Source organism: Dendrobates tinctorius, unplaced genomic scaffold (assembly GCF_039654945.1).
Source record: "Dendrobates tinctorius isolate UK_male_01 unplaced genomic scaffold, ASM3965494v1 ptg000064l, whole genome shotgun sequence".
NCBI classification, from domain to species: Eukaryota; Metazoa; Chordata; class Amphibia; order Anura; family Dendrobatidae; genus Dendrobates; species Dendrobates tinctorius.
This window is the reverse complement of record NW_027361732.1, coordinates 44,821,948-44,837,639: the sequence shown is the minus strand read 5'-3', so window position 1 is coordinate 44,837,639 and position 15,692 is coordinate 44,821,948. Positions and strand designations below refer to the sequence as shown.

At 41.2% G+C, this 15,692-nt stretch overlaps 1 protein-coding gene across 2 annotated transcripts in view; it reads right to left on the bottom strand.

The window, feature by feature from the left end:
* The window catches only part of PIBF1 (progesterone immunomodulatory binding factor 1), a 278,563-nt gene that overhangs the window by 164,970 nt on the left and 97,901 nt on the right, over positions 1–15,692 (bottom strand). For both annotated transcript variants that reach the window (XM_073580380.1, XM_073580379.1), the window contains exons 8-10: positions 9,434–9,615; positions 8,934–9,059; positions 5,621–5,719 (exon numbers count right to left, since the gene is read on the bottom strand). In XM_073580380.1, the coding sequence (XP_073436481.1) occupies positions 5,621–5,719; positions 8,934–9,059; positions 9,434–9,615 (407 nt within the window). The remainder of the gene's footprint in view (positions 1–5,620; positions 5,720–8,933; positions 9,060–9,433; positions 9,616–15,692) is intronic.

Genomic DNA, 15,692 nt, shown 5'->3' with positions numbered 1-15,692 from the left:
TCGCTGTGTGTGACAGGAGGGAGACCAGCGATCAGGTGTAAAAAATAATAAAAAAAATAAAAAATATAGTTATTCTCACCTTCCGACGTCCTGTTCAGCCATCCCGCCTCTCTGGTCCCAGTGATCCTTTGCACGAAAGAACGCGAGACTTTGTTATCCCTCGAGACAGTGACATCTCGCGGTCATTCGTGCAAAGGATCACTGGGACCGGAGCGTGGAGAGAGGCAGGATGGCTGAACGGGACGTCGGAAGGTGAGAATAACTATATTTTTTATTTTGATTCTATTTTTTACAGGGATGGCCAGCGATGCCGGGCGCTCGGCATCGCTGTGCTGATCGCTGGTGAAGCTGTCTGTGTGACAGCTCACCAGAGATCACATAGCGACTTACCAGCGATCCTGACACCTTGATATCAGTGTCGGGATCGCTGGTAAGTCGCTTAGTGTGACGGGGCCTTAACACTATGCAAATCAGTGAAATAGCAATATACACAAAATGATATCCATATAGCATATCACACCATCACAGTCATGTCCAATTTCAGACTGCAGATTACTTTGTTCTCCTGGAAATAAGTTGTAAGTAGAGATGTCAGCTGGCGGCTTTGATGTAGGGCACAGAGGAGCACTCGCCTGAAGAAGTGCTACTATGTATAGTCGAATGGCTGTCGGTTGAACGATCGGCCATAACATCGTTCATGTGCTAGAAATTTAATGTGTATGGGTATCAGTCAAAAGCAATTATAAAAAAAGACCAAATCAAATGACAGTTCAATTCAAAGAAGCTTTATTGGCAGGACCAAATAAGCATTAGTTTTGCCAAAGCATGTGTCCAGTAGGGAATAGGGACTGTGGGGGATAATGGGTGGGGACTGAAGGAACGATGGATGGGGTAAAGGGTGGGGGTAAGGAAGTCTGTGGCATATCATGGTTGTCTTTCTCGCAGCCTATGGCATGTGCTCACATATTGCGCTGCTATCTCCACCGCGCTTTCTTCTTCCCCCAGCAGGATATATGTTTTCTCTTCCTCCTTCATGGAGCTGAAATCCGGGAAGAGACTGGCTAGTCTCCTGAGGAGAGTGTCCCTCACTGCTGAGTATTTGGTGCAGTGTAGCAGGAAGTGGGTCTCATCCTCCAGGTCACAGTGTAGGCACAGTCTGTCTTCCCTGGGCTTGTAGCTCTGTTTGTGCTGGCCTCGATGGCCAGATTGTGGATATGAGACTATACCGGCTCAGGATCTGTCGGTCTCTGGGGTCCGAGAGTTTCTCCAGATATGGAGCCAGTCTGCAGTCTCTCTGTAGACTATGGCACATGGTCAGTTTCTGAGAGCTGCTGATCTCGTTCTTCCAGTCACTTATGTACCTCTCCTGCCCCTCATCTACCATCTTCCTGATTCTGGTTTTTGTCAGGTTGGGTTTGGATGAGATGTTCTAGGGGTCCTGGTTTGTGGAGACCACCTATATGTAGCATGGCTTTATGTTGATGGGAGCTTGGGTTGCTACTCTGTAGGTGAGCCTGGAAGGACAGCTCCCTCTTCAGGACTGCTAGGTGCAGTGGGAATCTGCCCAGCTCAGCACGGCAAGCACTGTTGGTGGTGCTCCGATGGACTTGGAGAAGGTGTTTACAGAATTCCAGGTGGAATATTTCTGTAGGACTGGAATCCCACTTTGACCAGTCTGGGTATGTGTGAGGGTCCCAGACTTCACTGCCGTACAGGAGGATTGGGGTGATTATGGCATTGAAGACTTTTAGCCAGACTCTCACTGGTGGCTTCAGATCATAGAGTTTCCTTCGGATGGCATAGAAGGTTTTACAGGCCTTGTCCTTCAGGGTCTCTATAGCTTGTTTGAAGCCCCCTGACTGGTGAATTTCCAGGCCCAGGTAGGTCTATTTGTCCATTTCTGTAAGAGCGCAGTTGTTTAGCACAAATGGAAGGTGCTGGTTCGATCTTGGTTTTCTTTTCTGGAACACCATGATGTTGGTTTTCTTTGCATTGATCGGTAGTGCCCATGTCTAAGCCATGGAGCTCTCAAGGCCTCCATACACATTAGACTAATGTTTGCTGAACACGCCTATATCGACAGATTCGGCCAATACTACAATGTGTATGGGGTGCCAGCCGACTGTTGGTCTGGGAAGATGTTGATTGTGCATGTCCAATTTTGGACATCTAATATGTGTGAATAGGTCTACCGTCCCAGCAAATCTAAAGGCTAAAATAAGTGCCCCCTATATGGGCAGATAATCAACTGAATAAGCATTTGTACGGACGCTTGTTCACAAATATTTGCCCAAGCACATATGGCAGGGATATTCTGAAGAATGGGCAAATGTGGCAATTTGAAAAATAATCACGTTCCCTTGTAACCAGGGAATGTGAGCCAACCATATACAAACTGTAAGGGCATCGAACAATAATACTAACAATGGTTCATCCTCATGCAGTTTGCATCGGTCAAGATTAAAGGGCAGTTAAAATAGTTCCAATCGACTTGTAATATTGGCACTCACAATTGTAATAGGATGTGTTTACTACCATGAAGTTTCTTATTTAAAGCTGAGAGAAAAGCTCATAAAAAGGTATCATACAGGGAATCTGTCAGTAGGATCAACCGTACTAAGACGTCAATATGGGCATGCAGGTCATAGGAAGCTGAATAAAATGATACCTCGATATCTGAGATCCAATATCTTTTTCCATAGAAATCCATGGTTAATTAATTAATAAATAAATGAGCTGTTAAGATCTCTGGGTGGGACATAGATCTCCCTGAGAATCTGCCTCCAGAGCTTATTTTGAATGAAAGAGGGCGTTGTCCTGTCCTCACTAAATGAACGGGATTCATATATCTTGACAAGCAGCTAAACCGCTATACCGGGGTCCAATAATGTAGACTGTAGTTGAATCTGTGGTTTATTGAACATAGGTATATAGATGTGGTAAAACACCGATGCTGACACAAGGGGAGTAAAGCGATGAAGAGCTTCCAATATGCAGACTTGAAAGAAATGGCCGACTGAAGAGAGAAAGGGGGCTGGGATAGATCATGGCACCTTGCAAAGTTACCCAGAATACATTAGGAATTGGAGGGAAATAATACAGGAAATGCAATGCCTAATATCATGCAGTTATAACTTTTGGCCAATAGATGGAGCTGGAAACAACAAACATTAAAATGTGTGGTAAACTGAGCATTATAAAGTATACATACAGCAATCATTGTATGTTATCAGAACAGGCAGTTAAGAGTCATTGATTATGTCGGAGACAGAACAGGTGTAAGACATGTAGATCAGGAGAGCAGGCTGTTAATCATTACATATCTCACATTGGTAGCAGCCCCATTCATTTATAATAGGCTCTAGAGGCAAATTCTCAGTCAGATCTATGTCCCACCCAGAGATCCTAACAGCTCATTTACATATTAATAGAAATGTGCACGGTAATTCTCTCTTTGGAACAAAACAGTTTATGCAGCTTCCTATAACTTACATGCCAATAAAGACTGCTAAGAAGGTTCGATCCTAGTGACAGACTCCATGTTAAATGAGATTAGATATAAGAGAAATGAAAGAACAACCTATTTAGAAGTGAGAACTTATCTTTCTACAAAAGTAACTGTGCCAAATACAGCACAAATATCCAAAAAGAAGTATCCACTGGGTTACATGAGGTTCGATTGTTCCCTATGGATCCTCATTATGTAACAAGGTCTGCATACCATCTATTCGGGATTAACTATATCACTTTTTCCCCTTTTCTTATAGGAACTTTCATATGAAGTTATTTATTGGGTTTTAGATTTTAAAATTGTAGCCTTTTTATTCGAATAATTAATTTGGTTATTTAAAGACATGTGGGCATTATTAGATTCCTCTTTTTATGCATATAATAGAAGTCTGCATAGTGCTTAATATAAGATATACTATCCACATGTTGAACATAGGGATACTGCAGCAAAGCATCATATTAAAATTTGAAATACTATGTGTCAAATGGAAACAGAAGCCCTATTCTTCATATAACCTCATTTCTAACACATCCTTGTCATTTAGTGCCTTTAGCTAAAAAAACAACAGAATCTGAGACTGGCATACTGGTAGAGCCGGAGGCTAAATTGGTGTAATTGTCATTTGCAGTCATGTAGCCAAAGCATTTTACAAAATATACAAGACAAATAGAAGGAAAACATCCCCGCACTAACTGTAACATTATATTTAGTTTTTCTTACCTGGGCACAATGTTTTCATATAATGTAATGCATTAAATGTTTTACCAGCAGATTTCCCGTAACAATAGACTATTATTTCTTTCGCTTTCTTATATAGTATTGGCATATTCCACAGCGCATTACAGACATGGCCATCACTTATTGCCATCAATGGAGCTTAAGATCTAAATTCCCTAGCATTAAGTGTTTGTATGTTCTCTCCATGTATCCTTCCACAGTATACAACTCCATGAAAATTTGTCTTTGGTCAGATTTGATCCCAGAGCTGTAAAGGAACTGTGCTTAATACTGAATCACCGCGCTACCATCATAAAGCTAAGTAGACACTGCACTTAGCCTACAGAATACACCACAACTTTTCCTGACTTCTACTATTACATTTCCATAGGACTAGGAGACCAAAGTGTGTTCTTTAGGCCTGTCTGGCAGGTATGTGTCTGCCTGCCATTTTCCTGTATAGGAAAGTTCAGAAGACTGCACTTTCCTATACAGAGAGGCATCACACATAATGTATTCCTGGAGGTGTTGCTGTTTTTTTTCCTAATAGCTGTGTATGGGAAAACGGACGGACAAGGCCTTCATCCAGACTGTGCCAAATGTACGGTGTATACTTTGACTATGTACTCTTGACAATGGTGACAAGTCCAGCGTATATCTAGCCTAAGGGACACCATATGTATTAGACTAGCATCGACTGAGCAAGTCAATATTGTGTATTGGCCTTCTGTCTCTTCCCTAACAGATGATGAGTGAAGGATCCAGCCAGTTGAATTTCCACAACAGATCATTTTGCTCTCCGCTATTAGTGTTCTCTGGCAGCAACTTTCTTATAGAGAAAACAGGAGGTCTCGGCAAGCCAAGCGTTCCTGTGCACAGGGAAGTTAGGAGACATAGCTAATCAGCTAACAACTACCTAACGTGTATTGAGGTCTTAAAGGGATTGTCCACACCTTTTACATTAATGACCTATACTTATGATGTCTGATTGGTGGGGATGCGACATCAGGCACCCTGGCCCATCAGCTGTTATCGGTGCCAATGGGAGGACGGAAGTGCTTAGTTACGGAGCTGCTCAGTCTACAGATAGTATCCGAGCCAGGCAATGCACATCCGTCCCCTATTCAAATCAATAGAGGGTGGATGAGCAGTACCTTTCTGTGTCCACAATCAATAGATGAAGCAGCTCCGTAAGTGAGGATTTCTGGCCGCCGCCGGCACCGACAGCAGCTAATGGATGGGGGTGTCTGATTTTGCTCCCCCTCAAATCAGAAGTCCTAAGGATAGGGCATCAATGTAAAAAGTAGTGGACAACCTCTTTAAAGGTGATTGTTCTCGTTATCTACAATGTGTCACATTTCAAAGTTACAGTGGAGTTTTTGCATCACTTACTGTTCTAATATCTGGTCATATTTAGCCAGAGCTTCTCTCTCGGCGGTGACTGCTCGTTCTTTCTCAGAAACAGCGTTGTCCTTTGCCTCCCTTAAATTCCTAGAATGAAGTAAAAAAACAAAATAACTATAAAATAATTATTTTTTATTAGACTGCTTAATTACATAGTGTAAGGAGATGACTATTATTTATAAAGACATAAACAGTAAGCGGTAAACCTTTAGTTCTCTGCTAGCCATGACTGATTACTCTCAGTACAATATACTTATAACAGACTTTCAAATGAACACCCATCACAAGCCAGTCAAGTACAGTGATCTGAGCTCCGGTTTTCTGATACAAAACTTTACATTTGCAGAACAGATATCCATTCACTGGTAAATGTCTGCAGATGCCAACAAGGCGGATTCTAATGTTTGGGGTACTGTATAAGTGGCGCTTGGACTGTTACAGACTGTCAGGTATTCGGCATTCACTGCAATACTTAGACACGCACGCACTACTTGGCTGAGCGCTCATGTGTTCTCGGTAGAATTGGGCGAGTAGCCTCGGCCAGACGACTCTGTGGCAGTTATAATCCAACTGAACCATTCTTGTGTCTCCTTGCAGCTGCCTTTGGGAAAGAGCCACATACACATTGGCTGGAGGTCCAGTTTGGCTCATATTCATCCAGGGTGTATGTCCAGCTAGTTATTAAGCACAGGGCTGTGGAGCTGGTAAGCCAAACCTCCGACTCCTCAATTTCCATGACACCGACTTCACCAAAATGGGCTCCGACTCTAACTCCAAGACTCCGAGTCCACAGCCCTGATTAAGCGTTCCAAGTATTTCACCCAGTTTCTGACCACCTGTTACTCAAATGAAAAGAACGGGACTATCAACACAAATTAAGTGGAGGAATGGGAGAAATCTGCAGTGAAAATCTGAGACATGTTTGTTGTTCCATGCGGAAAATTACAGTTACGTGTGAATGGCGTTTTATAAACTGTATCCACGTGTATTGCACAGCAATTTGCTGTAGATTAAAGGTGCAGAATTAAGACAGCCAATCCGCCATGTCTAAACATACCCTCGTAGCCTGTGGTATCCAAGACATACACATGGAGTTGTTGTCCCTCTCTCTTAGTCTACATTAATACTTAAGCTTGAAAGCAGATAGAAACTGAAGAGTTTCTATCTCATGCTTATTATGAGATTATTAACTTGATAGACTGTTACCTGTGAATAGACAGAATTATCTAAAGCCTGTAATTAAGAGCAGTCGTCTACTTCCTCGACATGTTGTGGGCTGCTCAGTCCTGTACTGCCTATTGTCAAGTGTGGCTCATTGTTAATTCTATTAAATGTTGGTTGCGCTGATGTAATACCAGATTCGACACATTCTTAAAAAGACACACTGCAAATGTCAAAACTTCTCCCAACAAGTCAAAGTGATGAGCTCAATAGGACGCACCCAAAATGGATTCACAACCAGCTAAACGGTAGAGAGAAGCAGCGATTTCATGAGTTTCTTCTGCAGCGGCATTTTATGTAACGAGGTACAGGGCATCTCCAAAACTTACAAAAAACAATGACGTAACGACACAAATATGACAAGCGCTTAGCAAGATGCTAAATACAGCAACAAGCAAGCAGAGACGATTTACTCCGCTGCTCACAGATTGCGGGACCCCTGGATTATAGCAGGGATATCAAACTTAAATACACAGAGGGACAAAATTCAAGATTTCGACAAAGTAGCCGGCCAAACTTGATATTTATTAAAAAACTGTCTGCAATTGAGGATGTTCTTCTTTATCATTCCTTACGGGAAATTGTCTGACATGTCACCAGTCCACAATGATCCCATCCTGTTATGGTCGTACGTAGGTACGCAATGGTGGACCTTCTCTTTTTAAGTGTGCACATTAGAGGTTTATTTACACAGTGTGGAGACATCGAGGGTTTTTCAATGATTTCTCAAATTTGCTGCAAAAATATCATATGAATACTCCATTCGAATAAATAGTAAGAAAAGCTGGACAAATAACTATAGCAAAACAAGAGGAAAATCTACAGAGCAGCAATAGTCTTAGGCTATGTTCTTAGGCTTTTTACAGTACCAGCAAAAGCTATGAGACTACAGAAATCTCATGCACAGGCTTGTTTTTTTCCCTGACTGAATTGGAAAACTGCTGCTTTTTTAAAACTGCAGCACATAACTTTCAATATTTTTCACCCATAGAAAGCAATGAAAAAATGTAAAGATGCAGGAAAAAAAACAATGCCATTAGTTTTCACAGTGTTTTTAGTGAAAGTAATCATGTACAGCAGGATAGGAAACCCATTTATTTTTGTGATTTTCCCATGTCTAAACCAAAATGTCTTGGTCTTTGCACATACGTATGGCAATTAGGATTAGCACAGTGTTATTAAATTAGTAATACGTGTTAAACTATATAAATCCTGACCAATGTGTGAAAGTAATCAATGCCCTATCAATGTATGAAAGCAATACCTGACCATGTGAGAAAGTAAGCAATGCCTGACCAATGTGGAAAAGTAATCAATGCCCGAACAATATGTGAAAGTAAGCAATGCCTGACCAACTGAATGGCCTGACTAATGTGTGAAAGTAAACAATGCCCAACCAACGCAACACCCTGTGAACGTCTTAAGTAAACTATGCCTGACTAATTCAACTTCAGCCGCTGCTTTTACATTTTTGCAATTGTGTTATTTCTCATGAACTCATATGAAGTTTTTTGTTCAGAATAGTCACTATTATTTTCAGGCATGAAAATCTTTTTCCACTAAATAATTTGATCAAATTGCCCTTTTACGAAAAAAGTTTTATGGTTTCAAATAGTGTATGTCTTGCATTGGTGGCCTAACACCTTGCATTGTTCATGCTTATACAGTGGAAGCAAATCTCAACTTTGGGATCCTGAAAAACGCAGAAAAGCCAGCAAAACCTGCTTTTTGTCTTCTGCAGCTTTTTTTTTTTTACTGTCAAGAGATCAGGGTTTGGCTGCAGAAAAAAACCCTGCCACCACCACTGATTGGCAGTTTCCTGACACTTCAGTGTACAGAGGAAGCTGCCAGTCAGGGGTGTGGGTGGGCTTACACACAGCCAAGAAGTCTTTGCTCTGTTAAATCTACATCAGACAAAACAGGTATTCTATCAAAGCTACACCAAGCAGCCCAGTAAGTGACACGTTGCTGGAATAGGGTCTCTGTTTTTACATTATGCTGCTACAAAAGTCCATAGCAAAAGACTGCTGACAGGTTCACTTTAATAGGTTTAAATTCAAATTGTATTGCAAACCATTACCTGTTTTCCCGCTCATACATTTCTTTTGATGCTCCACGAAGTTGTTCAATTTCTTGATTTGTCTTCAATCTAATTTGTTCCAATTCGTCTCGCAGTTTGTTTTCATATTCAGTTTTACAATGGTCTCTGCAATGAAAGGTATATACATGAGTCACAATGAAAAATACAGTCTTTACACTGTACAGTTCTGTAGGGCACTGATTCACCCATGGCTTTCATTTTGGATATGCTGGCGCAGCTTTGGGAATTGCATGGTTGCTTCTGCCACTTGCGTGACCTGACTGCTACAGCACCTATGGTCACCGATAGGATTGAATTTAGTGACAGTAGTACTTTAAAGCTTGCCTATATGACCTATACATGCATCATTCTAACAGAAGAAATTAAGAAAATTACATAGCATTAAATATGGAAGAAAGAACAACTTTTTATTTGTTAAAAAATTTATTGGAAGCCGAAAAAGAACAAAAGGCAGTGGCTGAAAATGACAAAGAACTGACCTGGAAGCAACATATTTTTCATACATCTGCTCTCTTGCTTTTTTGGCATCTTCCAGCTGACTCTGAAGCCTCTCCATGCGGTCCTCTTCATGGCTACAACGAATATTCAATTCCATGTTCTGTCGGTTTAGAAATTCCTTATCTTTTTGGAGCAGGGATACAGACTGTCGTAGTGTGCTGACCTGTACAATGGGCAGAAATGCATTTACCTACAGGAAAGTAAGCTGAATTTCTGTTTTTAACCAAATACTAAAATGGTTAGGTTATTGATAACTGACAAAACATATACAAAATGCCTGGAGCCAAAGTTTCATCAATAACTGTTCATGTGAATGGACAAGTGAGCATGGGAAACAAGCATGGTGCGGAAACCTCCAGGTGGCTGTTGTCTGAACGCTTATTGGGATTTGCTCATTTCCCATAGATATTAATGCTGGGCTCAGCTGAATGTATCCAAGTCCATAATCGGGACAAGGTGAATTAACCGTTGTGGTAGCTTATCTCCCAAGAGACAGGGCATTATCCCATGGTCAAGCCTTCTTATCCTTTGACATTTCCATATCCTATGTTAGTCAATTATTGGGTTCAGCTAACATTCATCTAATGTATATGGTCACCATTAGACATCAGATATGTCTTTTCTGTGGGGCTTTTAGCTCTATGTACTAATGTCTGCATTTTGCATAAACCAGTTACTAGACATTAGGCGCTAAAAGTCATCAAAAATGATGTTGAGAAGGCCGAACTTTAAAATTCCTATTTTGCATCTGTGTTCTCTTAGAAAGCAATTGTAGCATCAATTGATCTTCACGGTGATATCAAAGGAATTAAAGAATCCACACTATTTATAAACAGAAAGATGCGTGAGGGAACACTTAGACAATTTAAATGAACTGAAATCTCCTGGTCCAGATGAATTACATCCTACGGTACTGAAAGAGTTAGCAGAGGAAACTGCAAAATCACTAGCCAGAATCTTAGAAAACTCCTGGAGAACAGAAGTCTCAGAAGATTGGAGAAGGGCAAATGTGGTCCCTATCTTCAAAAAAGGAAAGAAGACGGAGGTAGGAAATTACAGGCTAGTGAGCCTTACTTCTATACCAAATTATTAAACAGCATGTATGCAAGTTATTGGATAAGAATACCGTAATTAACCTGAGACAGCATGGGTTTGTAGCAAACAAGTCATGCCAGACTAATCTCATTTCCTTCTATGATGGAATCACTGACTGGGTGGATCAGGGAAATGCAATAGAAATAGTATATCTCGACTTCAGTAAAGCATTTGATAAAGTATGTCATACTATCCTTATTGAAAAAATTACCAAATCTACAGTTAGGAGAATTCATAACTGGCTCAGTGATCGCATGCAAAGAGTGGTAATAAATAGTTGCACGTCCAATTGCAAAAGTGTATAAAATGGGGTACCACAAGGCTCTGTCCTTTCCCCAGTGTTGTTCAACATTTTTATAAAAGATCTAGATAAGAGAACTGAAGGTAAATTAATCAAATTTACAGACGATGCAAAGCTAGGAGGGATTGCCAACACTAGATAAGTTTGAACAATGGGCAGAGACTAATAGAATGGTATTCAACAGCGAAAAATGCAAAATTCCACCTCTGGGGAAGAAAAATTGAAAATTACATCTATAGAATGGTAGGAATAGAACTAAACAACAGCACATGTGAAAAAGACTTGGGTATACTAATAGATCACAGACTGCACATGAGCCAAAAGTGTGATGCAGCAGCAACAGGCAAACGCAGTTCTAAAATGTATTAGGAGAAGCATAGAGTCTGGATCACATAAAGTAATTATCCCCATCTACTACTCCTTGGTCAGACCTCATCTGGAATACTGTGTCCAATTCTGGGCACCACATTGTAAAAAAGACATTGAAAAACTGGAGCAAGTTCAGAGAAGAGCTACAAGGATGGTAAGTGGACTGCAAAGTATGTGCTACTAGGAACGGTTAAAGTATCTGGGATTGTTTAGCTTGCAAAATAAAAGGCTAAGAGGAGACCTACTAGCTGGCTCCAAATATCTAAAAAGATGTCACAGTGTAGAGGGATCATCATTATTCTCATTTGCACTGGAAACACGAGAAGCAATGTGATGAAACTGAAAGAGAGAAAATACAGATTAGATATTAGAAAAAACTTTTTGACAGTGAGGGTGATCAATGAGTGGAACAGGCTGCCATGAGAGGTGGCGAGTTCTCCTTCAATGGAAGTCTTGAAACAGAGGCTGGACAGACATCTGTCTGAGATGGTTTAGTGAATCCTGCATTGAGCAGGGGGTTGGACACGATGACCCTTGAGTAGAGTTGAACGAATTTGTTCGGATTCAGTTCCGAATACAATCGGCAGCGAATATTGTTTTTGCAATATTCGTCGAACACAGCCGAATGTCATTAGAGTCAATGGGAGTAGACAATTACGAATATGTTTGGAACAGAGCATCAAACATACATTCGGCACGAATAGAGAACCAATATGGCAAATTCCAATTCAGCGACCAAATCCGAACAAATTCGCTCAACTATACCCTTGAGGTCCCTTCCAACTCTAACATTCTATGATCCTAACTAAGTGAGATAAGCAATCACCGTAATACTTTAGGATTAGAAATATAAAAGTCCACCCTATTCTTTCTATGGGCATCCAGCTACTGAACTGAAAAGTCTATGGGCAACTTAGAAGTAGCTGTAGAATTAAATGAGTATTCTCATCTCCAAGATCCTATCCCAATTTGTCGTAGGTGTATTAATAATAAATACCAAATATCTCCAATTAGAAATGTAGTATAGTTTTTCTGATCCACTATGTCTCTTTCCTCATGTGCAGGCATTGCAGGACCTAGGAGTGTGGAAGGAAACCGAACTACCCAGAGGAAACCCTTGGCACCAAAACTGCACAGAAAGCGCTGAAGGAACCTCCATGGAACGTGCTATTTTGGGGGAGAATATCTCTGTATGGAGAGGAGCACATAAAGCCAGTATAAATGTTAGAAATCCAGAAAAGATATGTTAGACATAAAGCAAGGGGAACAGCGCCGCAATAAAATATTGACTAAAAGAAGGGACCAATGTGCCAAATGCTTAACAGAATAACTATTGTGAACAAGAAACAGGCATCCACATGGCACCAAAAAGTCTGAATGATGGTATCAATAAAAGGTATATAAGAGAGGCAGATGGTACAAAACTAGTTTTATCTATATATATAAAACTGAATGTATGTATGTGTGAATGTATGTATATCAACCACGCCACATAGCCCCACCCAATCAATAAGCATCTTTCATTTCACCAGAGCTGTTTAAAAGAAGCTGAGCTGTGATTGGCTGCTATGAGCAACAGTTTTCCCACCACACAACACCTCAGCAGACACTGACCGGGTGGAAGAAATCTAGCATCCCCGGGAACATAAGCTTCCAGCCATTGTCTGCCCCCCAGAAAGGAGCAGAGAGCTCATGACAGAAATTAATCACCCCCTCATCTATTACTGCCACGCTCTATTGTTACCGGCGTAGAAAATAGAATTATCAGTGGCCCGCACACAGAGCCGCACTGCCAGGTTACATAACAGCACATCTCCAGGAACTCCTTGCTCAGCGACACCCATCTCGGGACTATGGGATGAGGATGTGTAATGTGTATATGGGCACTGAACTATGGGACGGAGGATATGTATGACTGGTATATGGGCACTGGACTATGGAATGGAGGATGCGTATGATGGGTATATGGGCACTGGAATATGGAATGTAGGACAATCATTATAATTTGTTATAACTAACCACAGTTAATTATTATGCCTGGGCAATGCCGGGCTCTTCAGCTAGTTATGTATAAACTGCAAAAAGGACAAATATAAAAACAGAGGGAGAAGGTGGAAACGTCTGAGGGAAACGACAACTCAACCACCAATACAAAGTCCTAATAATAATAATAATAATAATAATAATAATAATAATAATAAATGGACATCTAAGAATCTCCTACAAAAGGAGCCAAAAATATGGAAAATTTATATAGCAATATAAAATAGGAATATATAAATGCACTGTGCAGCATGTATATGTATTACTCTACCCATAATTACGACATATCACTCAGGACCAGTGTAGCGCCTTTTGACAAACTTAAAAGCACTTAACAAAGATGAAATATGTGTGGGCTCTCCCATGTTGTAACTACTTGTGATGCAAATCAGAAAAAGGAACTGATAAACAACCTGGGGGAAAAATGCTCGGCAGCGTCATAAATGGGAAAAGGGGGGGGGGGGGGGGGGGGGAGTACCAAGCCCAATGCGTTACGCTACAAATAGTGGCTTCATCAGGGAACTCAGTTGTGAGAAGTATTAGGGTAGGTTCACACATTCCGTTTTTGCAGAGTTGTTTCTGCACCAAGAAAAACTCGAGAGTGAATGATAAACTCACAGAATGTTAGAGTTGAAAGGGTCCTCCGGGTTCATCATATCCAACCCCCCTCCTGATCAATGCAGGATTCACTAAACCGTTTCAGTCAGATGTCTGTCCAGCCATTGTTTGAAGACTTCCGTTGAAGGAAAACTCACCATTTCTCGTGGTAGCCTGTTGCATTCATCGATTACCCTCACTGTCAAAAAGGTTTCTTTTAAAATCTAATCTGTATGTTCTCCCTTTCAGTTTCATTCCATTGCTTCTCGTGTTTCCATGTGCAAATGAGAATAAGGATGATCCCGCTACCCTGTGACATCCCTTCAGATATTTGTAGACAGCTATTAAGTCTCCTTAAAGCCTTCTTTTTTGCAAGCTTAACAATTCTGAGATCCTTTAACCATTCCTCGTAGGACATACTGCAGTTCACTCACCATCCTGATAGCTCTTCTCTGAACTTGCTCCAGTTTATTTTGAGGAGTAGAGGGGGATAATTCCTTCACGTGATCTAAAGTCTATGCTTTTCTTAATACATCCTAGAACTGTGTTTGCTAGTATTTGCTGCTGCATCACACTGATGACTCATGTATAGTCTGTAATCTATTAGTATACCCAAGTCTTTTTCACATGTGCTGTTGCTTAGTTCAGTTCTTCGCATTCTTTGGAGTGGTGTCAGGAAACATGCCGCATACTATATGCGCGTTTTTGTCATGTTTTTGCAGCGCTTCACCCATTCGTTTTAATGGATGAGAAGGGCTGCAAAAATGCAGAAAAAATTGACATGCTGCATCTTGGAAAAAATGCAGCCGAGCTCAACATACAAGTGGAAAAAATAAGCGTGTGCAATAGACTTCAGAAATCTCATTAATTACGGTATGCCAGTACTGTAAACCGCAGCAGATTTTATGCTTCAAATACGCTGTGTAAATTACGCAGCAAAAATGCCATGTGTGAACATACCCTTAAAGGAAATCTGTCACCCCTGTTTTCGAATATAAGCTGCTGGCACCGACATCAGAGTCGTATCTACAGCATTCTGTAATGCTGTAGATAAGTCCCCGATGTAACCTGAAAGATAAGAAAAAAAGAGTTAGATTATACTCACCCCGGCGTCCGTTCCAATGGGTGTCGCCGTCTCGTCTGGTGCCTCCCATCTTCATACGATGCCGTCCTCTTCTTTCCTTCCTGTTGTGGCTCCTGCGCTCCTGTTGAGGGCAAAGCAGAGTCCTGCAGTGCGCAGGCGCCGGGAGAGGTCTGGCGCCTGCGCACTGCAGTATTCTGCTCTGCCCTCAACAGGGCAGAGCAGTGCGCCTGTGCCACGACAGGAAGGAAAGAAGAGGACGGCATTGTATGAAGATGGGAGACGCCAGACCGCAACACCCATCGGACCAAGACCGGACCGCCCCCCCGGTGAGTATAATCTAACTCCTTATTCTTCTCTTTCAGGTTACATCGGGAGCTTATCTACAGCATTACAGAATGCTGTAGATAAGCCTCTGATGTCGGTGCCAGTAGCTCATATTCGAAAAAAGGGGTGACAGATTCCCTTTAACAGGGATAATGATAACAGAATTTATTACGAAGTTGCAGTACAGCAATACTTTTGTGGCCATCTTCTTCCCCAGCTCTGGCTCTTTAAAGGACTTAAGGCAATAACTTACAGATTAGCCATAAAGTCTAACCTGCTTATGGCAAAGATACCAGGTCTTCTGCACTTATTTCTATTGCGTCTTGGTGTGAAATCCTATGGACAGATGTTACTTATACATGTATGGGTTTTCACTCACAGCAAACAGAGATGGTGATGAAAAATTGAAATAGAAAGTTAGAACTTT